The following is a 22,698-nucleotide window of genomic DNA, read 5'->3' on the forward strand; positions in this document are numbered from 1 at the left end:
AGCCCAGGCATCCTTATCTTCTCATCTTGGCCATCGAGAGTATTGTATCACCATGCTCGATTACTATAGACCCTAATCCGACCATCGAGAGTATTGTATCACTATGCTCGATCATTATAGGTCCTGGGCCTCGAGGGTATTCTTTCACCATGCAGCGAGCCCGTATTTGTGCGTCACGCGTTTAGGGTCAATCGGGTTTTTACAGGTTAACTCTATGTTGCACTCTTATCCCCGCGGGATGCCCCCCGTAGAAAACCGTCCCGTCAGTCTCATCTCCTAATGTGGTTCCTATATAACTATGCAGAATTCAGATTTTATCAACGGGTTCTGCCTACCTTTTGTTTGGGCGCCCGAGGTGAGACTGCCGGAATCGGTGGTGCTCCGGGGTCCCGGGGCGTGCCCCTCTCCGTCCTCAGTCGTTTTCCCAGTAGTAGTAAAATCACGTCGGGGTCACCAATTTGTTGGGAAAAACAGTCTGCCTAGTTACTTGACCAGATAAAAAATGAGACGGAGAGGTACTAAAGTCTATCAGCACGAGGGCCTCGGATTTATTGAGTAAAGTAGCAAAGGTAATACAGATTCATAAAGCGTGAGAGATCGAATATTCTACGTCCCCTAACAGCGCTGAGGTCGCCTAGAGCTTCGCCTCCGTGGAAGTTCTGCTTCAGAAGAGCTCCCGTGATTTGGTGCACGAGAAACTTATAGTATCTTTGGGTTATCGAGGGCTCTCTTGTCCCTGAGCCTCCGGGTTGTGTTGTCTTTCTGTGTGATATGTGTGTCCTCGCCGTCCGGCTGTGGCAGAGTGTTCTCCGCAGACTGATAGGGGGGCTCGAGGGTCATCTTGACCCTCTTGAATGTGTGGTGTGTTGTGTTTATTAGATTTGGGCCCAGGGTTGACTATATTCATAATGTAATGTCCATTTAGGTTATTTTTCCCATCACCTCAAGTGGAAATTGGCGCTAGTTCTAACCAGGCTTAATCAACTAATCGCCGCTTTCGTTAGCGACTTGACTCTCGTATCGCAAGTTGTTTAATGAGAACACAATTCGGTGTTTAGCTAGGCTAGTTGCACACGTCTTTTTTATGTAGACTAGCCTAGTCAAAGCCTGCGGTTCGATGAATACTTTTCTATTAGATGTAGGTACCCAAATGTGTTCGCGTTATCCATACAGCATGGCCTTTTCATGCATTTTAATTGCCCATAGATAGGCTACACCAGCGGTCCCCAACCACCGGGCCATTCAGATCTTAGCTAGATTCCTGACCGGGCCTATGGCCGGCGGCGGAACCCCGACCGCGGAGCCCCCCGGCGGCGGAGCTAAGATCTGAATATTAGCCCCAGCTTGATGATTCGGATCTTAGATTATGGTAGGTGAAAAGTTTGGACCCCTGGGCTACACTATCCATTGGAAATTGACACCGTTTCTCGTCGGTGAGTTCGCCTTAGCACTACAGGCATCATGCACTTAGCACGTGATCAGACCACCAGCTCTGTCCTTGGAGTTGTAGGTCGTAGCACATTGAGACTAGTGCCGCGATCAGTCGACCGCCTATTTATTTTTGTTCTCCCGTCAAACGGCTCACTGTAAATTCACCTCCGCACAAGTCTGTGCGCTGTGCGCGCCCTGCTGGTTAATCTGCTATCCTCTTTCTTCCCCCTCCCCCCGCCTTCACTGCTTTGATATGAAAAATGGCTGAGGCAGGTGAGTCCTCCGAATAAAGTCGAGTATTTCAGGCCAACTGGTAAAGGAGTGTCACGGCTTTCAAACACACAAACCATAAAGCCTATGGACGCCTCAGAACGGACTAGTCAACGCGCTGCGGCATCACTCGGGCAGGTTGGTGTGTGTGTGTGTGTGTGTGTGTGTGTGTGTGTGTGTGTGTGTGTGTGTGTGTGTGTGAGATTTCAAAGTAACAACTCAAAGCCGATGCATGCGTCCAAAACTATTCGTTCAAAACCAAATAAACAACAAAAACAGCGTCCCTTATTCGCTTTAAATACTTTATTTACCGCGCCGTATTAATTCCCAAATTTTGAAAAGAAAAGAAAGTATTTGAAGCGAATAAGCGACGACACACACGCACGAACACACGTGCACGCACGTTCACACCCACTACAACCTGGAGAGGCTGTAAATGCTTTTAAAAATGATAATGGCTATAGACAATTTTTGACAGGTTACAAATTCTCCCAATTTACTTACTATTCCTCTGTACATATTTGTTTTTTCCTGCATTTTACAGATTTGTGAGGAGTTTTTCTGTAATACAAACAAAGATCTACTCGAAACATTCAGAGCTGCTGTAGAAAAATATGCGCCCCTACTGTTGAGTTTGTACCGCGCCCGAAAAACAAGAGTTTGGCAAGGACCTGAACGAGATACTGAGAAAGCTTGATGATGAGGTGTGTGCACAGTACAGTACCAAACAATACTTTTGCCCAGATGAAATTCAATCTGTTGAATTACAATTAGTCTTGCTATTATTAGAGCTATCTTTCTGTTTTTTCGTTTTTTCTTTGAGACCACCAACATCGTCAGACACGACAAGGAAGCAGCCATGAAAGGACTTCCTGTGTTCCTACGTGAAGATCCTAATCTACTTTTCAAGCAGTGTCTTGTAAGTATTAATGGTCATTAATATAAATTTTACAAGCATAGAGATACAATTGTAAAATGAAGATACTGTAGTGCCGGAGGAAAAGGAGGACGTAGGCGACGTAACAACAACTTCAAGTTTTAATTGAAAAACTACAACATACCAATGATTCTCAGTGCATGGTAGAACAATCAGTGCAACAGCATAAACCATCCCTCTAGACCCCGTGTCTCGTAACCCGTTCCCTCCCACTAGATCACTCCCAGTAAGAGGGGAACACGAACACATAATGTAGTCACTACACCAGCCCCCCCAGTGTTCACCTCAATATTCAAAATCCCCACGGCGAGGAGGGCGTATGGCCCGGCCCCTACGACTGCAGGCAAAGTCAGGAGGTGCGGGAGGAGGCGTGACATCGTACATCACATCCCCCTGTTGAGCGGGGCGGGGGGCAGCGACGACTGGAGGGCCGCAAGCTGTGGGGGGTCGTAGGGTTTGGAGGGGGGGACGGCCACGGCGTGGCAGGGGTTGCAGGACGGGCGGGCGCCCCCTTCGCGGTGGGATGGCCAAGTCTGGGGGCAGTTCAAGGTCCAAGTGAGCTGGTTTGAGGCGATCGACAGACACACACTCAGGCTTACCACCCACGTCAACCACGAAGCTCTTGGCTCCCGCCTCGACGACACGAAAGGGTCCGTCATAGGGAGGTCGCAGCGGTGTCCTGTGGCCGTCGTGGCGGATGAAAACAAAACCCGCCGACTGCAGCTCCGGGGGCACCCGGGAAGCAGGGACGCCATGCTGCGTGGTCGGGACCGGGGCGAAGGCCTTGGCGCCGTCCAGCAGGGAGGCGCGCTGAGCGGAGGCGGACCAGGGCTCGGTCGACTTGGGGATGAAGTCACCCGGGACCCTCAGTGGTTGTCCGAACACCAGCTCGGCCGACGATGACTGGAGGTCCTCCTTGGGCGCTGTCCTGAGCCCCAGCATGACCCACGGCAGCTTGTCGAGCCAGTTGCCGTCCGTGAGGCCGGCTCGAAGGGCGGCCTTCATGGAGCGATGAAAGCGCTCAACAAGTCCGTTAGCCTGCGGGTGGTAGCCTGCGGGTGGTAGGCGGTGGTGTGGTGTAGCTTGACCCCCAGATTCTCCGCCACCGCCGCCCACAGCTCAGAAGTAAACTGCGGGCCACGGTCAGAGGAGAGATCAGCAGGAGTGCCGTAGCGGGAGACCCACACCGCGATTAGGAGAGTGGGACTGCCTCCGGCCAGCGTGTCGTCCTGTCGACCATGGTAAAGAGGTAGGTGAAGCCGTGCGAGGGGGGCAGGGGACCCACCAGGTCCACGTTGACATGGTCGAACCTCCGCTCGGGCACCGAGAACCGTTCCAGGGGGGCCTTGACATGGCGATGCACCTTGGCACGCTGGCAGGCAGCGCAAGTGTCGACCCAGGCCCTCACATCCCTCTTGAGCCCGTGCCAGACGAACTTCCCTGACACCAGCCGTGAGGACGGTTTCCTTCCCGGGTGCGATAAGCCGTGAACCGCGTCGAAGACAGGGCGTCTCCAGTTGGCGGGGACCACAGGTCTCGGCCGCCCCGTGGAAACGTCGCACAGGAGCGTGGCCCCTGCATCACTGAAGAGCACCTCCTCCAGGCTCAACCCAGTGTCCGATGACTTTAGAGCTTGGATGGAGGGGTCGGCGGCCTGATCCACAGCCATGCGGGAGTAGTCCAAGTCCAGCTGGACTGCACCGACCACCGCCCTGGAGAGGCAATCCGCGACCACATTGGACTTCCCAGCCACGTGCTGGATGTCCGTGGTGAACTCGGAAATGTAGGCGAGTTGGCGCTGCTGGCGGTCGGACCACGGCTCCGCCGTCTTGGACATGACGTGTGTGAGCGGCTTGTGGTCCACGAAGGCCGTAAACTCGCGGCCTTCCAGCAAAAAACTGAAGTGTCTGACCGCGAGCCACAGCCCGAGGAGCTCCCTGTCGAAGGTGCTGTACCTGCGCTCTCTGGGAGACAGCTGGCGGCTGAAGAATGCGAGCGGCTGCCAGGCATCCCCAACCCACTGCTCGTACACTGCCCCCACGGCAAAGTCTGATGCGTCCGTGGTGAGAGCAGTGGGCGCAGAGGGCGAGGGGTGGGCCAACATGGCCGCGGGGGCCAGGGCCGCCTTGGTGTCCTGGAAGGCCTTGACACGTTCTGCCGTCCAGTCGACCGGTTGCTTCAGAGTCTTGCCCTTCTGAGCCTCGTACAGCGGTCGCAGGATGTGAGCTATGTGGCGGAGGAAGCGATAGTAGAAGGTCACCATCCCGATGAACCCCTTGAGCTCGCTGACTGTGCAGGGGCGTGGGAAAGCTGCAACCGCTTCCACCTTCGAGGGGAGGGGGGTCACACCCTGCGCGGAGACCTGGTGCCCGAGAAAGTCAAGGGTGTCCCGTCCGAACTCACACTTCGCCGGATTGACAATCAGCCCGTGTTGGCTGAGCCGCGTGAAGAGGGTCCGGAGGTGGGACAGGTGCTCCTCTTCCGTGGTGCTCGCGACGAGGATGTCATCCAAGTAGACGAAGAGGAAGGGCAGGTCTTGGAGCACTGAGTGCATGAGGCGTTGAAAGGTCTGCGCAGCGTTCCTCAGGCCGAAGGGCATCCGAAGAAACTCGAAGAGACCGAAGGGGGTGACGACGGCCGTCTTAGGGACATCCTCTGGGTGCACCGGCACCTGATGGTACCCCCGCACCAGGTCCACCTTGGAGAAGACGCGTTTGCCCGCCAGGTGCGCTGCAAAATCCTGAATATGCGGGACCGGGTAGCGGTCAGGCTTGGACGCGTCATTGAGGCGGCGGTAGTCCCCACATGGGCGCCACCCACCGTCTGGCTTAGGGACGATGTGCAGGGGGGACGCCCAGGGGCTGTTCGAGCGCCGAACGATGCCCACCTGCTCCATGTGCGCAAACTCCGCCCTGGCGACGGATAGCTTCTCCGGGTTGAGGCGCCTGGCCCTGGCGTGGAGGGGAGGCCCATTGGTCTCGATGTGGTGCTCCACTCCGTGCTTCACCGTGGGCGCGGAGAAGGTGGGCTTAGTAAGGTCAGGGAATTCGGCGAGCAGCTGAAGGTACTGGTCACTTTCGGCGAGCATGTTGGACAACGCGCTGTAGACCGCCTCCCCCTGCGTACAGGTGAAGGAAGTGAAAGTCTGTGAGTTGACCAGGCGCCTGTTCCCCACGTCCACTGTCCTCCGAAGCACACGTCCACCGCTCTAGTGCCATAGGCACGGATAGGCATGCCGTCCGCACCCACCAACTGCGGACCGTGCTCTCCCTTCGCCACCTCCGATCTCCCTGACGGAATGATGCTCCACTGGGCACCTGTGTCACAAAGGAATCTGCGACCGGAGACGGTGTCTTGTATGAAGAGCAGCCTGTTGGTGACACCAGCGCTCAGGGCTACTACCGAGCGCCGGCCCTGCCGTTTCCCGTCGGTCCAAATGTGCAGGGCGAGCGGCACCGTTTGGCCTTGGTGCCAAAAGTGGCGTTGTAGAAACAATGGCCCGCAGCGTCACCCTGCTGGCCAGAGGGTCTGGCGTCGTCCTTCGCTCTCTTGCGACGGTCCGGAGGCGGGGCAGCCGTGGGAGCAAGCAGGTCGGGGGACCGTTCAGGCATGGCCAAGACGAACCGGTCCGCCTCCTTGGCCAGGGCGCGGGGTCCCACGATGGTGGTGTTAGCCAGCGCCATCCTGACCTGAGCTGGCAGTGTGCGCATGAACAGCTCTATGAAGACGATCATGGGGTCTTCTGTACCGAGCAGGTTTAGCATCCTCTCCATACGTGCAGAGGGCCTCTCGTCTCCCAAGTCCAACATGTCAAATAAGCGGTGCACCCTCTCCACGGTGGACAGCTCAAATGTCTCCAGGAGCAGGGCCTTGAGGCACTCATATTTGTTTGTCGTCGGGGGGGCGGACAGAAACCCCACCACACGTGCTGCGGTGGAGCTGCCCAACATTGCCACAGCATGGTTGTACCGGTCGTCGTCGTCGGTAACGTTGCTTTTGTTGAAATGTGCCTCTACTATAGCGAACCATGCAGCAGGCGTCGAGTCCCAGAACTCTGGCAGCTTAAGAGTGGGGGTGCGCACGTCCTGCGTCACCCTGACAGGAGACGGTGATGTCTGCCTCTGTGAACGTCTTCCTCGGCCGGACATGTTGCAGAATTGCAGTGTTCGCTCGCGCGGTTTTTGTAAACAAATAAATAACAAAAACGAATGTTGGGTGCACCAGTGTAGTGCCGGAGGAAAAGGAGGACGTAGGCAACGTAATAATAACTTTTAATCCAAAAACCACAGCAGACCAATCACTCTCAGTGCGTGGGTAGAACAACGAGTCTAACACCATAAACCGTCCCCCTAGACCCCATGTCTCATAGCCAGTTCCCTCCCACTAGATCACTCACAGTAAGAGGGGAACACGAACCCATAATGTAGTCACTACACCATCGTATACTGTATATTATATATATTTATAGATTATATATATAATATCATATAGGCTAATATTATTATTATATATAGAGCTCCGGGAGTCGCAAACGGCAACAATCACTTTCTCCTCCAAGCTGCGGTTCACTGCGGAGTGCAGGGAACGGTTGGCCCAGCCGGTTGAACGCTCATTCGCGCGACAAATCCACGTGAACGCGCCCGCCCGTTTTTGGGAAAACTGTCGCCCCGTCAATCAAATCTTGTCGCAGGTTTTTGCTGCGGCAAATGTCGCCCCGCGACACGTTTCAATGTGCGGTGTGAACACAGGAGCAAGAAAGAGATGAAACATACATTTATTAGTAGACTTCTTTAAATGAGACAACAACTCTGCAGGTGGTGTGTGTTTCTAAACTTTCTCACAAGTGGGTTTCTAAACTTTCTCACAAGTGGGTTTCTAAACATCATCACAAACTAGTCACTAAACGTTATCACAGACTAGTCACTAAACGTTATTACTTGAAAGTGTGTTCCTACAATTAATCCAAGTGGGTTTCTAAACGTTATCACAAGCGGGTTTCTGAACTTTATCACAAACTAGTCACCAAACTTCTCTACATTATCATGAGGGCTGGGGGAGGCGGGGTTTGGCCGTCGAGAGACGCGTGCTTGTGGTTGGATGTGGGTGAGGTGGAGCCGTGGAGGAAGGGTTCCAAGCCCACTTGTGCCCGAGCCCAGGCGGAGTATGTGGTAGGCCTAATTGTGTTTTCTACACTGCAGAAACGGATATACAGATTTGATTTACGACCGAGGGACTAATCCGGCCAGAAGATGATGATTAACCCCTCCATGGCATCAGGTATGTGAGACAATTTGTATTGTGAAGAAGCGATGCCACAACGTGTTACCAGTCGTGAGTAAAAACCCTTGAGTCGGATTACATCAGAGACCTTTGAAGTAAGCGTTGCTGTTTGGAAGACATTCTGGCTCTGGTTCAGATTCAATTGAGTTGCAAAACCAAGGGTGTGGTTCTCTGCGGCAGGATCGATCAGATAAAAACGGACCTATGCGGTTTCGTGTAAGGATTCGTGTGGATGCCTGACGAAAACGATCCGTTTTCATTTGATGCGTTTCAGGAATATCTCCGTAAAGACGGACTCGTGCGAAAACGCATCCTCCTCGACGGTATGTATATAAACATACCGTCGAGGAGGAGAAAGCAATACCAAGATAGATACCATGGGGCTGTATTTAAAGCTACAAAAAGAATACAAATCAACTTTTAAAATTATCATTATGGTGTGAACACATAACGTCCCCGGTTCCGTCTGGACGGTCGGCCCAAACGCACAAGACTTAAGCGGTTTCACTAAAAAAATCGGCTCCGTGTGGACGGGGCCTCATGCCGCGGTTCTGAAAGGCGTGACAGCATCAACAGAATCAACAGAATAAACCTCAGTCTGCTGGCCTGGACCAGTAGCTGGTTGGGGGAGGTGGAGGGTGGAATGAGGAAGAGCCAGGGGCACTTCAGGTGGGCCATGTCTTACATGATAGGGGACTTCTTTATATGGAGGTGATTTAGTTAGAAGACTTCAATGTTCAGAAGCACACCACAATAGAGTGCAGAGGAAGTCATACATAATTACTACCTCATGGTTTTAGGGTTGTTGGCTCTTGGGGAGGAACTGATGCAAAATGGTGTATGGGTATTTGGACTGCGGTCGACTAGTGACACACATTTCAAAATAACGGAAAGCGGTGGAGTTGGAGGTGGATGTAGTACCGCCCACCGCCAGCTGGCGCCGCCCTTTACCACTGTTGATAAGATAAGATAAGATAAGGTAACACTTTATTAATGCTTGAGGTACAGCACAGCATCAGTGAAAGAAGAGATACAATATGTAATACAATACAAGTACAAAACGTAAAGTAATGAGTAATGTAAAGTAATGCTATGGAAAACTAAAATAAATGCTAAAGTAAGGACAAACCGTTTTGAAGTGACCCAGTGGCAGCATTATTTGCAGTATATTAAAGTGTGTAAATGCAATGTAAAAACAAAAAGTGGCTCAGTGATCAAGTATGTGTCTGTATATATGTGTGTGTATGTACATATATATATGTATGTATTTATCTGTGTATAATTAGGATTTATTATAGGTCAGTAATAGGTCAGTATTATACAGTTATCAGTCAGTACTGGTAATATTACAAAAGAAAATTCAACACACTTTAAAAATCCCTTTCTGTTATGTATTCATGAAACACGGGTAATTTACAGTCAAATAATTAATAAATAATAAAACCTTATAGCCTAACATACATACAGATGTCAGGCTATATAATGTTGGTTGCACAGGATTTGGTCTTCGGCGGCTCGGCTGCGTGTGTTCTGACTTGATTCAGGTATTTGCCCTAGGTGTTGATTTACCGTTCTATCTTTATGTTGCAGCTGTCTACGCGCCGGGCGCCGGCCCGCCCCCCGGCATGTTTGGCAACGTGCCGGGCTACGAGAACATGGCTGGAGGCAAGCTTCCTTTATCCTACCCTACCTCCTCTGTCCTAGAGACTCTCACCGGGCCCTTACCTCCTCTGTCCTAGTGCCTCTCCCCTTACCTCCTCTGTCCTAGAGACTCTCCCCGGGCCCTTACCTCCTCTGTCCTAGAGACTCTCCCCGGGCCCTTACCTCCTCTGTCCTAGTGCCTCTCCCCGGGCCCTTACCTCCTCTGTCCTAGAGACTCTCCCCGGGCCCTTACCTCCTCTGTCCTAGTGCCTCTCCCCTTACCTCCTCTGTCCTACAGCCTCTCCCCTTACCTCCTCTGTCCTACAGCCTCTCCCCTTACCTCCTCTGTCCTAGAGCCTCTCCCCTTAGCTACTTCCTCTGTCGTAACTCCACACTTCCTCTATCCTAGTTTATTTGTCCTATCACACCTCCTCTATCCTAGCCTAACCCTACTCCATAGTACCTCAGGTCCACCCTGGTTCCCATGGTGATGATGATGGTGTCTTGCAGGTGGCTTCCTCCCCCCCCCGGTGCCTCTCCAGCCGCTGGCCCCCGTGGCCCCACCCCCCGACCAGCGGGATTGGAGGTGAGACTCAAAACCCTAAAACTCAACACATCAACACATCAACACTCAACCGCACAACACCAAACACCACAAAGGTCGACACTAAATCCAATCACACTCAACACACAATACAGAACATCACAACACACAACACCATAACACCATAATACTCAACATTACAGTACTCAACACAATAATACTCTCATATATAGAACTAGAGACTGTTACTTAACTTGTACACACACACACACACTCGTGTGTGTGTGTGTGTGCGTGCGTGCGTGTGTGTGTGTGTGTGTGTGTGTGTGTGTGCCTGCGTGTGTGTGTGCGTGTGCCTCTGTGTGTGTGTGTGTGTGTGTGTGTGCTGCAGTATCCCCTGTATCTCTGAGGAGGTGGCCAGGAAGGCGTTTAAGGACTATGCTTCGTCTAACTGCTGCTACAGCAACTCGCCTGCGGAGGACGGGGTCATCACCTCCATGGAGCCCCACAACACCTACCGCGTAAACACTCTCCCTAACCAGAGGGGTATTCCATCAACCAAGCTAAGCGCAAAGCCGGGCTTATTTCGCTTAGCCAGGCTTCTTTCGACTAGAGTTGCGTTCCATGAATGTGACTTAAGGGAATCTCCGCTAAGTAACCATGGCAACTTATCCGACCAAACTAACCTGGTCGGGAGCAGGTTCAGGCTAACTTGAGCGGTGTTTCAGAGAAATCCATCTGTCAGCAACAATTGTACCATCAGAAGGTTCTGCCAAGCCTAGTCCTCACGATTTTGTCATAAATGTACATATATAAAGTACAAACAGCGTATATTTTCACTAAGGGTCTAAGATTAAATGACGCAAATGAAATAATTCAGTGAATTGCTATCTATTGTTACTGTGGCTATTTTTTCAACACATTTTTATACAAATCTATGTATTATAACGGAATCAGGTATCAGAGGCTGGGTGAATGGTCTAGAACTTGCACTGTGATACGCGAGACCCAAGTTCGTGTCCAGAGTATTTCATAGTATTCTTGGCATTGGCTTCATTTTGTAATTCCCTTTATTAGTTTTATTAATTCCCTAATTAAGAATATTCAAAGAAATGGAAAATAAATGGCATGAAAAGTTCTTTGATTTCTCTAGTAATCCTTCCTATATTATTAATTGTGTGGGGATTGAACCCCGGACGACCGGGTACAAGTCTCCCTGCTTTTAAAACCAAGGGCAATATTAAATTAAAATATGTTACGCTTAATACTACTTCCTGCCTCCCTGTTTCTATTAATGGTTACGGTGTTCCCTTTTTGAGTTATTATATGCTTGTACTCCTCATAGACCTCCACAAGCAGCTTCTGTTCGCCGCTGGAAAAGATCCCGCGGTCCTTTTCAGACATTTGATCGATGATTCGACATTCACGGTTATGGGCTGGTTACATATATCGTGAACGCGTGTAATACAGGATAACGTTAGCCTGGCTTGAACTAACCTGAGCAAGGCGCGGCTGAACTGCGTTGATGGAACGGCCTAAGCCTCAAGTGGAAGTTGCCGCTAGTTCTAACCAGGCTTAATCAACTAAGCGCCGCTTTCGTTAGCGACTTTGATGGAATACCCCTCAGATTACCTGGGGTTAACTAGTACAACACCTACGGCGTAAACACTCTCCCTAACCAGATTACCTGGGGTTAACTAGTACAACACCTACGGTGTAAACACTCTCCCTAACCAGATTACCTGGGGTTAACTAGTACAACACCTACCACAGAAACACTCTCTCCAACCAGATTACCTGGGGTTAACTAGTAATACAACTATTATTAACTAGTTTTACCTGGGATTAACTACTAGAACTATTACAACTGAATCAATATTAAATTACTATTATTAACTAGGATTCACTGGGATTAACTATTATAACTATGAATAACTAGGATGAATTGTAATCACCTAGGAACAGTTGTTAACTATTCATCAGTTTAAAGCTTGGAGGATCATTGTTGTGATGATTAGTTCTTAGCCGCTGTGAGATGTACAGAAAGTTTTTTCTGAAGAGAGTTCTAGTCAGGAGGGAATGTTATCCCCATGGTTACGAACCAAAGCAGCCTCTGAGCATGTGGAAGACACTTGGAGCATAGTACAAAGTCCACACACTGGTTGGCAGAGAAACACAGGGTTTAGTCCTTCCCTCCAGTTTCCTCTAAATCAGCATCACTTAGTAACAGTGACATCACTTAAGCCCAAAGTATACTACTCCGTATCCGTAATCCGTAATCTGTCTCCGTAACTATGGAGACCCCTCGAGCATTTGCAGTTCTCCGTCGGGATGTCGGATACGCAATGCAATTCGTTGCCCGATCGATCTTATATGCTGACTGCTAACCATGTAAATAGTGTTGAAAATAAACTTCCAAAGCTTTTCAAATCAAAGCCTAACCCTAACAAAGTAAATAAGGTGCAAAGTCAAACCGGGGAAAGTGATTCCGGAAATGATTTTGTTAGAGGACCAATCACAGCCCTTGCCGTCTCCATCCGTCTACGTTGCCTCGACGGATAATTAAAAAATATTGGATGCACACATAGAGCTACAGAAAGGGTCTCCGACACGCTCTCTGTCGACGGAGAGGGCTCTCCGTAGCTACGTACAGCACTTTACGGAGGACTATAAATCCACCTTTAGTAACAGTAACTTAAGAGTGAATACTTTGATTACCCACATGATTTGATGTTGACCCACATGGAGGACGTACTGACACGTTTCAGACCAGAAAACCGAAATCATTTTGGGTTATGGCACTTTTATTGTCTTATTGTGTGTGTGCGTGTGTGTGTGTATGTCTGTGTGTCTGTGTGTCTGTGTCCTGTAGTACCGGTTGGAGACGTTCACGGAATCTAGGTCGACTGACTGGGCCCATAAACCACACAAAGGTACACACTCACACGTACACACTCACACACACACACACACACACACACACACACACACCACACACACACACACACCGTATATATGTGTGTGGGTGTATGCAATGTATTTTATATACTGTAATAATGTGTGTATATGTATTCATAATAATGATATGATACAGTATATATGTAATAATGATGTGTCTGTGTATATATATTTAATATATATATAATATGATGTGTATATATAGGAGAAGCGGCTGACTTCTATACTCAACCCGCCCCCCAACCCTGGGAGGTCCAGGCCATGCCCCCAGAGCTGTTCACCAATCACACTGAAGAGATCCCTGTGCCCTTCACCTCCACCATCAAGGTGATAAATACACATTATCATTTACATCATTATATATATATATATATATATAGATACATATTCGTATGTAATAAACATTATTACATCTATCAAATATACACACTAATATATATCAAATGTGTGTGTGTGTGTGTGTGTGTGTGTGTGTGTGTGTGTGTGTGTGTGTGTGTGTGTGTGTGTGTGTGTGTGTGTGTGTGTGTGTGTGTGTGTGTAGGACTGCCACACCTGTAAGGCCAGTGGGACGGCTCTGTGTACCACGTGTAATGGTGCCGGATCGGTGGGACAATCAATAATCAATACCACCATTTATCAATGAATCATCGGCAACATGTGGTCAGCTGTCGCATCATGTTGTTGTGTGTGTGTGTGTGTGTGTAGAAAGAGTGCTGGGTGTGTCATGGTACTGGGAAGACCGAGACCAGCGACTGTGGCCGATGTAACGCTGGCAGAGAAAGGTAATGGCTTTAAATACGTGTGTGTGTGTGTGGTAAATATATTGTGTGTGTGTGTGTGTGTGTGTGTGTGGTAAATCAAATGTGTATGTGGTAAATATAATGTGTGTGTGTGTAGTAAATCGTGTGTATGTGTGAGGGTGTAGTAAATCGAATGTGTTTGTGTGTAGTTAATCTAATGTGTGTGTGTGTGTGGTAAATATAATGTGTGTGTGTGTGTGTGTGTGGTAAATCTAGTGTGTGTGTGTGTGTGTGTGTCGTAAATCTTATTTGTGTATGTGTGTGGTAAATCGAATGTTTGTGGTAAATCAAATGTGCGTGTGGTAAATCTAATGTGTGTGTGTGTCTTTGTATGTGTGTAGTTGCTCCACCTGTAACGGTCAGGGAACTGAAGCCTGTGAGACATGTGAAGGGAGGCGTCAACTGATGACCTTCATCCAACTCAAAATAGAGTGGTGAGTACTACTACTACTACTACACTAACTATTACTACAACCAGGGGTGCACATATCTTTTTTAGTGAGTTAGGTAAGTGGGAGTGACCATTCTGGAGCATTTAGGATTGGCGGGAGAGGCCAAGTTAATTTGCACTATGGGGGAAGTGGACATGTCTGCAAGTCTGTAGGACAGGGCTGCAATACAGTTAAACAAATCTACACAACAAAGAAGTCAGTCGATTGGCCTGGCCTCAGACTCAGTGGCTCCAGTGGGAATGCAAATCTGAAACTTACCAGCAGTGATGTCACTCCTAAAGCCACCATGTCTCTCCTAAAGCAGCTGTGTCTCCTAAAGCAGCCGTGTCTCCTAAAGCAGCCGTGTCTCCTAAAGCAGCCGTGTCTCCTAGAGCAGCCGTGTCTCCTAAGCAGCCGTGTCTCCTAAAGCAGCCGTGTCTCCTAGAGCAGCCGTGTCTCCTAAGCAGCCGTGTCTCCTAAAGCAGCCGTGTCTCCTAGAGCAGCCGTGTCTCCTAAGCAGCCGTGTCTCCTAGAGCAGCCATGTCTCCTAAGCAGCCATGTCTCCTAGAGCAGCCATGTCTCCTAAGCAGCCGTGTCTCCTAAGCAGCCGTGTCTCCTAGAGCAGCCATGTCTCCTAAGCAGCCGTGTCTCCTAGAGCGGCCATGTCTCCTAAGCAGCAGTGTCTCCTAAAACAGCCATGTCTCCTAAGCAGCCGTGTCTCCTAAGCAGCCATGTCTCCTAAGCAGCCATGTCTCCTAGAGCAGCCATGTCTCCTAAGCAGCCGTGTCTCCTAAGCAGCCGTGTCTCCTAGAGCTGCCATGTCTCCTAAGCAGCCGTGTGTTTCAGGACCAACCACCTGGAGGACTTCTTGGGCCAGCAGGGCAGCGGTCTGAAGGTGGAGGAGCTGAGCTTGGTTACCGGGAAGGAGCTCTTCAAGGGCAACCAGAACCTGGTCTGTAGCCTCCACTACATCTTCTGACCCATAACCCTAACTCCTAATCCCTAACCCTAACCCAACCAGAACCTGGTCTGTAGCCTCCACTACATCTTCTGACCCATAACCCTAACTCCTAATCCCTAACCCTAACCCAACCAGAACCTGGTCTGTAGCCTCCACTACATCTTCTGACCCCTAACCCTAACCCCTAACCCAACCAGAACCTGATCTGTAGCCTCCACTACATCTTCTGACCCCTAAGCCTGCATCAAGCCCTAACCCCTAACCCCTAACCCTAACCCCTAGTTAGGGGTTAGGCTTTGTTCCAACCACTAAACCCGTAACAAACCCTAACCACCAACCCTAACCTCTAACTAGGGGTGGATTATAAATCATTATTCATATTAATCACGATAAAATCTGCTTCTAGCAACCTTCCGGTTACCAGTCAACCCCGCTCTACCTCCTAAGCCACATCGCATGCCATCCACAATGCACAAGCCAAGACCCCCCAGTCCATATCAGCCAGTCAGTGCATTTACATGACACTCAAGAAAGTCGACTTATTGGCTTAGTCCAACTATGATTGGATTACTAAAATGCATGTATACACCTTAGTCGAACTATATTCGAATCGAATTGGGTTACTCATAGTCGAGTTAATACCCCTAGATAATGCGATTCATAGTCGAGTTAAGCGTGCATGTACAGAGTCGAATTGGATTATGCGTTGAATTGCGTTCTGCGCATGCTCGAGATCTTTTCCCGGGGCCGTGAGCCGGAAGTAGAAGGAGACAATAGTCGTGTTGTTGTCGTCGTCGGATAAGGGATAACGAGAAACTGTGATTTATTTAAAAAGGTGGCGCAGAAGATGGAGGAAGCCGGTGAATGTAGTTACCCTATAAGAATTGTTTATTTTGTTTATTTTGTTTAAAAAAAACAACCAACTCCACTCCAACTCGTGCTACATTGCTTGAATAAAAAAACTTCTGTGCCGCTGGTTTCTTCTGGACAAGAAAATGTGTATTCAGAGTTTTATTAAAAGGTTTTATTATTGAGCTATTGAAGTTTAATATGTAACAGTGCTTGTGTACATTTTTATTGGTTATTGAACTGTTAACCCGCAAACTTGGATTCAATGTGTCCCTTTGTTTACGTGACGTTGCGCATGTGCAGAGCATGTGCAGCCTTTATTCGCTTCGTTCCGAGTTGGCGAGTAGCACGTTTAAGTTTGCGGCCAAATAGTAATTAAAGTAGTTTGTTACTATACAAGTTAAGCGCCTGTAACATCAGTGTTAAATGCGTATGTGCAGGTTGGTGTGCGTACCTTATGAAAGTAAGTGTTTATCGGTTCACAGACGTAATGAGCGACGTTGCAGTGGTCTACATGTAATGCGCACGTTCTATTGTTTACAATTAGCATGCTAAGCGGAGTTAGCTTTATTCACGTCTTGTGTTGCCTTACTATGTAATATGGATGAGATTCATGTTGCTTAGTGTAATGCCCCATCCACCGCTTGCTTTGCATGTCCTGCAAACCAACCAGTGGAAGTCAGGGGAGGGCGAAATAGTTTCGGAAAGCACCACGCTACTGCGATGAGGTGGATTTGTTTATCAGCGTTACTATGGCGATCATGACAGTACTGAGCATAAAGTAAACGCCCCCCAGGGGGCGCTGCCGCCCCCGTTGAGAAACCCTGCCGTATATGGACGAGCGGCGGAGGGACTGCTCCGGTGGGAGAAAGATGTTTTCAGTAGACAGCTGTCAACTCACTTTGGGTCGGCGATTTATTTAAAAAGCTGGCGCAGAAGATGGAGGAAGCCGGTGTCGTGCCAATGTAGTTACCCCCTATAAGGAGTGTATCATCATCAACATGCATTCAGTACACACTACGCTTCGATTTAACCCAAGGCTGAATTCAAAGTACATTTTCTAAATGTTTTTCTAAATGTTGCTCATCAACAAGGTTGTAAAGTAACTATGATCTTTATTCATTGCGCCGCGGCCGAACTGATGGAGGTATTCTCTGAAATGAAACTGATACCTCAGTTTCATTCCCACTGCAATCAATACCCTGAACTCCAGTCGCTGAGGATTATGCATGGCCCCTTAAGTATTATAAAATGTGTCTGTCTGTATGTATTCATGTTATATGTTTTATGTTTAAATGTAATGTTGGAACCTGTACCAAGGAGCTGTACTGAGACCAAATTCCACCAGCCTGGCTGTGTGGTCATTAATAAATTATTCTTATTATTATTATATTATGAATCTTACAGACTGCTCTCTGGTACTTCCACAACAAGTAAAGACTCCTAGTCGGGTTTATCTCGCCTATGGGTAAAAGGAATTGGGGGAAATTTACTTTGGCTTTGACTCGCTGAAGTCCAGATTGAAACGCGACATGGAGGAGAAAGCGATGTTTCAGCAGACAGCTGTCAGTTCACTTTGGGTCCATATAATTTCTCAGATGCTCCATTGTTCCGACCTCGTATGCGGACTCCTCTGCCGGCAGAGCCAGCTCCTCCGGCTGGAGTCAGCATACGACCGAGAGGTCGGAACAATGGAGCGTCGGAGAAATGATATGGACCCGAAGTGAACTGACAGCTGTCTACTGAAAACATCTTTCTCGAATGCCGCCTGAGTTTGTTGTTGCTGGTGACGTAAAGAGGTCAACCGGTGGCTCCATTACCACTAGTTGAAATGGGCACAGCGCCACCTATCATACCGGCATGACACGCTTCGGCTAATGAATCGATTTACTCACCGCCATGTATACGCGGACAATTGCAGTTGTCCAATTGAGGAGCATAGTCGAGCTATGGCTTTAATCGAATTAAGCTGTGCATGTAAACGTACTGAGTGTGTTGAGCGTCCCCTCCCTCCCCTGCCAGGTGTACCCTTTGCTGGGCTTCCCAGATCCGGCCATCTCCCAGGCATCAGAGCGTATGGTCCAGGAACACCAGGCCAAGTATCTCCAGACCTCCAGGATACTGCAGCAGGTACCCCAAACATACACCCTCTCTGTATTAATACATCCTGCACACTGTCTGTCAAATAATCTGACAATAAATTATTAATTACTATGTCTATCTATATACCCCAGTTTATACCTCAGTCTATACCCAGTACCAGTCTATACCCAGTCTATACCCAGTCTATACCCCAGTCTATACCCAGTCTATACCCTGTCTATACCCCAGTTTATACCCAGTCTATACCCAGTCTATACCCAGTGTTTACCCAATCTATACACAGTCTATACCCCATTCTATACCCCTGTAGCCCATCAGACCTGTCTACCTGTTGTCACTGACTCTCTGTGTCTGTGTTTCCATAGCGACAGACAGTGGAGCTGATTCCGGTTGCTAAGGTGGGCTACAAGTGGAAAGGCGACGCCCACTGTTACTATGTCGCCGGGAACGAACTGCATGTCACCGCAGACTACCCAGCTACCTGCTGCTGTGTGGTCCTCTGAACACACACACACACATCAGAGCTGCCAACTCTCACGGTTTCACCGTGTGACACACGTTTTTGCCTGCTTACACACGCGCACATGCCACACATTCACTGTCTCACGGCAAAAAAAAAAAAAAAACACGCGTCTGTCCACCTCCCCCCCCCCCCCCGCTATAAGCTATGCATTACAAGATTCTACAGAATCTCACGCCAGCGAAAACCCAAAAGTTGGCAGCCCTGCACACATACACACACATTCTGTCTCTCCTCTATCATCCCTCCATCATTATTATCATCATTATCATCATCGTTATTGTCCGTCATAAATCCTTCTTGCTTGTCAGTCAGGCATGTTAAAAATGTTTCAAATTCTTATTAAAATCATTTTAAAGCAACATTTTACTGACTGGTTGACTGCCTTAAATGTGCGCAGTGGTCTGATAATGGGTTTACACTAGCCTGCTAAGGCTAATCTGCTACTCCTACTGCTTGTAGGCTAATGCTATTCTGCTGATGCTTGTAATGCTAGCATTAGCAGACTAGGATTAGCCCTTACCCTAGTCTGCTAATACCAATATCCTATTGATTGTATGCTCATGCTAGTAGACTAATACAAGTCTGCTGATGCTAGTCAGCTAATACTAGTCGGCTATCGCTACTGGGCTTGTAATAGTCTGATAATGCTGGGACTAACACTGGCCTGCTAGATGGCTAGTACTGTTCTGCTGGAGCTAGCTAATATTGTGGAGATTTATTTAAGCCATATCACACGAGAGGGAGTGCTGTTGTACTGAATATCAGCACGGCTGTGATTCGTTCGTAGGTAAGAGGCCGTAAAGTGCCGAAGATAATCACTGATATTGAATACTGATATTCCAGTACAACCACACAACCTCGAGTGTGATTTTGCTTTTATACAACAGTTCTACAAGCACCATTTATTAGTTCACAATAATAAGCAACAACAGATTATGATTTGTTTGTTCATTAATGATTTATTTGGCTCCGCCAACACAAATAGATCCGCAACTGGACTGTGACTGAACTGTTGCCAAGCAACACATTAGCTTGCTACTTTGTATAGGTCTACACGTTACGTAAGGGATAATCACCTCAAGGCAGGGCAATAAACAGTTTGATATGCCCGGCTAGTGGACGGCTTACCTTCCACGAGCCGGGCATATCAAACAGTTTATTGCCCTGCCTTGAGGTGATTATCCCGTTTATTCTACTTCTTGCTTGCCAACATAATAAAAAATTCTAATCCTTTAATAATTCAGCTTTTTCTTATTCGTATTGCATGCTTAATAAATGTATACTCTGTTTGAGTTCATCTCCCTGAAAAAGTAGTCCCCTTTAGAACTACGGTGAATAACGTTAGAGAATTTTTCGTAGGTGGAATCCGGAAGAATCATGAATATTAGGGTTACGGTTATGGTTATGGTTAGGGTGAGGGTTACGGTTACGGTTATGGTTAGGGTGAGGGTTACGGTTATGGTTAGGTTTAGGGTTAGGGTTAGGAGTCAGTGTGTGAGTTTGCCTGTCCAATCCTAGCGCTTGAGGCGGAACTTTTCCCAGATTCTGCCTACGAAAAACACAGTTGCGAACGGGGAACATAGGACCCGGGGAACATAGGCCGTTTCTGAAATGGCATACTACATACTGCTCGTATACTGATCGTGACGTAAAAGTAGTAAGTAGTATGCAGTACGCGAAAAATGTTTTTTTTGCAGTATGCGACAGTTACCCGGATGATGTACTAATCAGGCAAAAATTTCTGGCATACATCCAGAGCTCACTACGTCGGATACTGTATCCCATAATGCAACGCGGCACCGCTGAACATTTTAAATAATGGCGGACAATGCGAGCGGTTATTAGTTGTTTATTTTTATGTGATAAGCTTTCGTATGTTTTTGTAATCGTGTGTTTTTCATTGTTAACAGAACAAATGGCTCAACCGATTTATTACCGCAACTGCCGTTTTATTCAGCAGTGCACTCCTGCGCCTCCTTGCCTCATTGTTCGACTTAACAATGGAAAAGTGCGACATGTTAAATGGTAAAATATCTGCGTAAATGTAGGGGAGATTCGGCTCGAAAACCACGCCAGTCTGACACGTCAAATTTCGTCACAATTTTTTGGTCATGTGTAGTACACTGCATGATACTTGTCATACTTGCATACTATACTGCATACTAGGGCAGGGAGTAGTATGTAGTGCACAGTATATACTGCGTCAGTATGCAGTATGTAGTATGTAGTATAGCATTTATAGGTACGCTCCCCGTTAGCTCAGCTGTAGCTTATTAGTTTCTATAGCAAACACACAAGGCTGCATCTGATCACTAGTTTAATAACGTAGTTGCTACATTGTATCTCGCTTGCGAAACATGTATCGACTGACCCTCCGATAGATTTTCGACACATTTTAGAAACTTTTTTAAACAAGGTTTATTTTTACAATGGACCTCATGTTTGACTTTTCTGTGATAGAAAAAAAATACAAGCGGCGTATTGATCTACTATTTGATGATGCTGTGCTCAGTCAGCGGGCAACCTGCCGGGTTAATGCCCTCCTCCCAGCCAATCAGAATCAAGCATTCTTAAACGAAGTAGAATAAGTTACGTTACGTTACGTTCCCTTGGTCTTCTTCTGACGACCATTCGTAATTCAACTCAAATGTTATGCCTGGAAAAATGTTCATCTTTGCTGTGCAAAGTTAGTTGCAATCTAAGCTACATAAAGACTGTTAATAACATTAACAGTTATGAGAACGACCGTAAAGCAGAGTGATACATATAGTTAAAAGTCCCAGTGCTGTTATACTCTATATCAGCACTCATGGAAAGCCTCTTGTCCAATCAAATTACTTATTTGAACTAACTGTTGTATAAACAGTAATAATTATGACTGTTATGACCACTATAAATATAACAACTTTTTGACGTAATTTTATATTCTTAACCCCCTGTCTGGTTTGTAATGGTTCATCTGAATAAATGGTGGCAGTCGTAGAAATTGTACTACAAATATAACCAGAAAGATACACTTTGAGGATATATTAATTTAAAAATAAAAATATGTATACTAGCCTATATACTATATAAACATACATATATGTATATGTATATATATGTATTTTATTTATTATTTATTTATTTTGTGTCACAAAATAAATAAAAAAGAATCAACCCAAAATAATTATATTGTATATTTAAGCATTTATAAGCTTTTATAAAACGGTTACGTAAGTATGGCGAAATGAAAGTCATAGACACCCTAAATTTTGAAAAAGCCAGAAAGTCGGAAAAGCTTTTTTTTTAACAAATACAAAAAAGTAGTCCTCCTGACTGCCTGCAAAGTGTACGGCGGTTGCTATGCAACACACTGTAGCGTCCTTCAGAGAGAAGGCTAGGCTAAAGACGGTAGCTTGGTTCGCCGGCAATTTAGCCTACTATCGAGTTCACTCACCGTGTGCCTATTGCTTTACAACGTTTCCACCATCTCCATCAATCAACATGTTTTTTAGGCTTCAGTGAACTATGCTATTGCTTTTATATATAAATAAACAACGGTTCAAGTTAGGCGCGGAGTGATACAGAACTCCGTAAACTGAACGGGCATCATAGCTGTGTGAATACGCTCAATATACAACAGTTGGAAACCAATCAGATCGCTTGATTTAAGCCACCCGTTTTATAATTAAGCAATACGGCAATTCACCATGACGTCACACTATGTTCTTCCGGGTGGCAAAAGCCGATGCGTTCGCCGTTGGCACCACTAGTAAACAAACCATTCCACGATCGAAAAAACAGAGTAAATGGCTTGAATTAATGATTTTCTTCTTGCGGGGTGCTACGGGACGTCTCATTAATATATATATATATATAATATATTATATTATATTAATATAGTTTTCGTCATCGTTTCAACTTCAGATTAACAACAATGTTTTGTTGACTGTGTGACATAGTCTTTATTGTTATTTATTTATTTATT

The 22,698-nt window shown here is 47.3% G+C and overlaps 2 protein-coding genes across 2 annotated transcripts in view; both read left to right on the top strand.

Annotated features, from left to right (window-relative positions):
- The first annotated feature begins 7,762 nt into the window (after nt 1–7,762).
- On the top strand, nt 7,763–19,799 carry LOC311339074 (protein SSUH2 homolog). The gene is made up of 12 exons (XM_084464438.1): nt 7,763–7,915; nt 9,509–9,583; nt 10,070–10,145; nt 10,495–10,624; nt 12,976–13,036; nt 13,267–13,388; nt 13,603–13,665; nt 13,767–13,843; nt 14,203–14,295; nt 15,139–15,244; nt 18,125–18,232; nt 18,571–19,799. The coding sequence occupies exons 1-12, from the start codon at nt 7,888–7,890 to the stop codon at nt 18,706–18,708; spliced, it is 1,077 nt and encodes a 358-aa protein (XP_084320564.1). The 5' UTR covers nt 7,763–7,887; the 3' UTR covers nt 18,709–19,799.
- LOC311339073 (CMP-N-acetylneuraminate-beta-galactosamide-alpha-2,3-sialyltransferase 2-like) overlaps nt 18,572–22,698 on the top strand; it is a 14,510-nt gene continuing 10,383 nt past the window's right edge. The window contains exon 1 of the mRNA XM_084464437.1: nt 18,572–18,603. The gene's annotated coding sequence lies outside the window, so the exon portion shown is untranslated. The remainder of the gene's footprint in view (nt 18,604–22,698) is intronic.

This window comes from Micromesistius poutassou (assembly GCF_964030765.1).
Source record: "Micromesistius poutassou genome assembly, chromosome: 2".
NCBI lineage: Eukaryota > Metazoa > Chordata > Actinopteri > Gadiformes > Gadidae > Micromesistius > Micromesistius poutassou.

Excerpts from the sequence above, each read along its gene's own strand:
- LOC311339074 (XM_084464438.1), top strand. The coding sequence starts at position 7,888 with ATGATGATTAACCCCTCCATGGCATCAG. Across the intron at positions 10,625-12,975 it reads AGCCCCACAACACCTACCGC|TACCGGTTGGAGACGTTCAC; the intron begins GTAAACACTCTC and ends TGTGTCCTGTAG. Across the intron at positions 13,389-13,602 it reads CCTTCACCTCCACCATCAAG|GACTGCCACACCTGTAAGGC; the intron begins GTGATAAATACA and ends GTGTGTGTGTAG.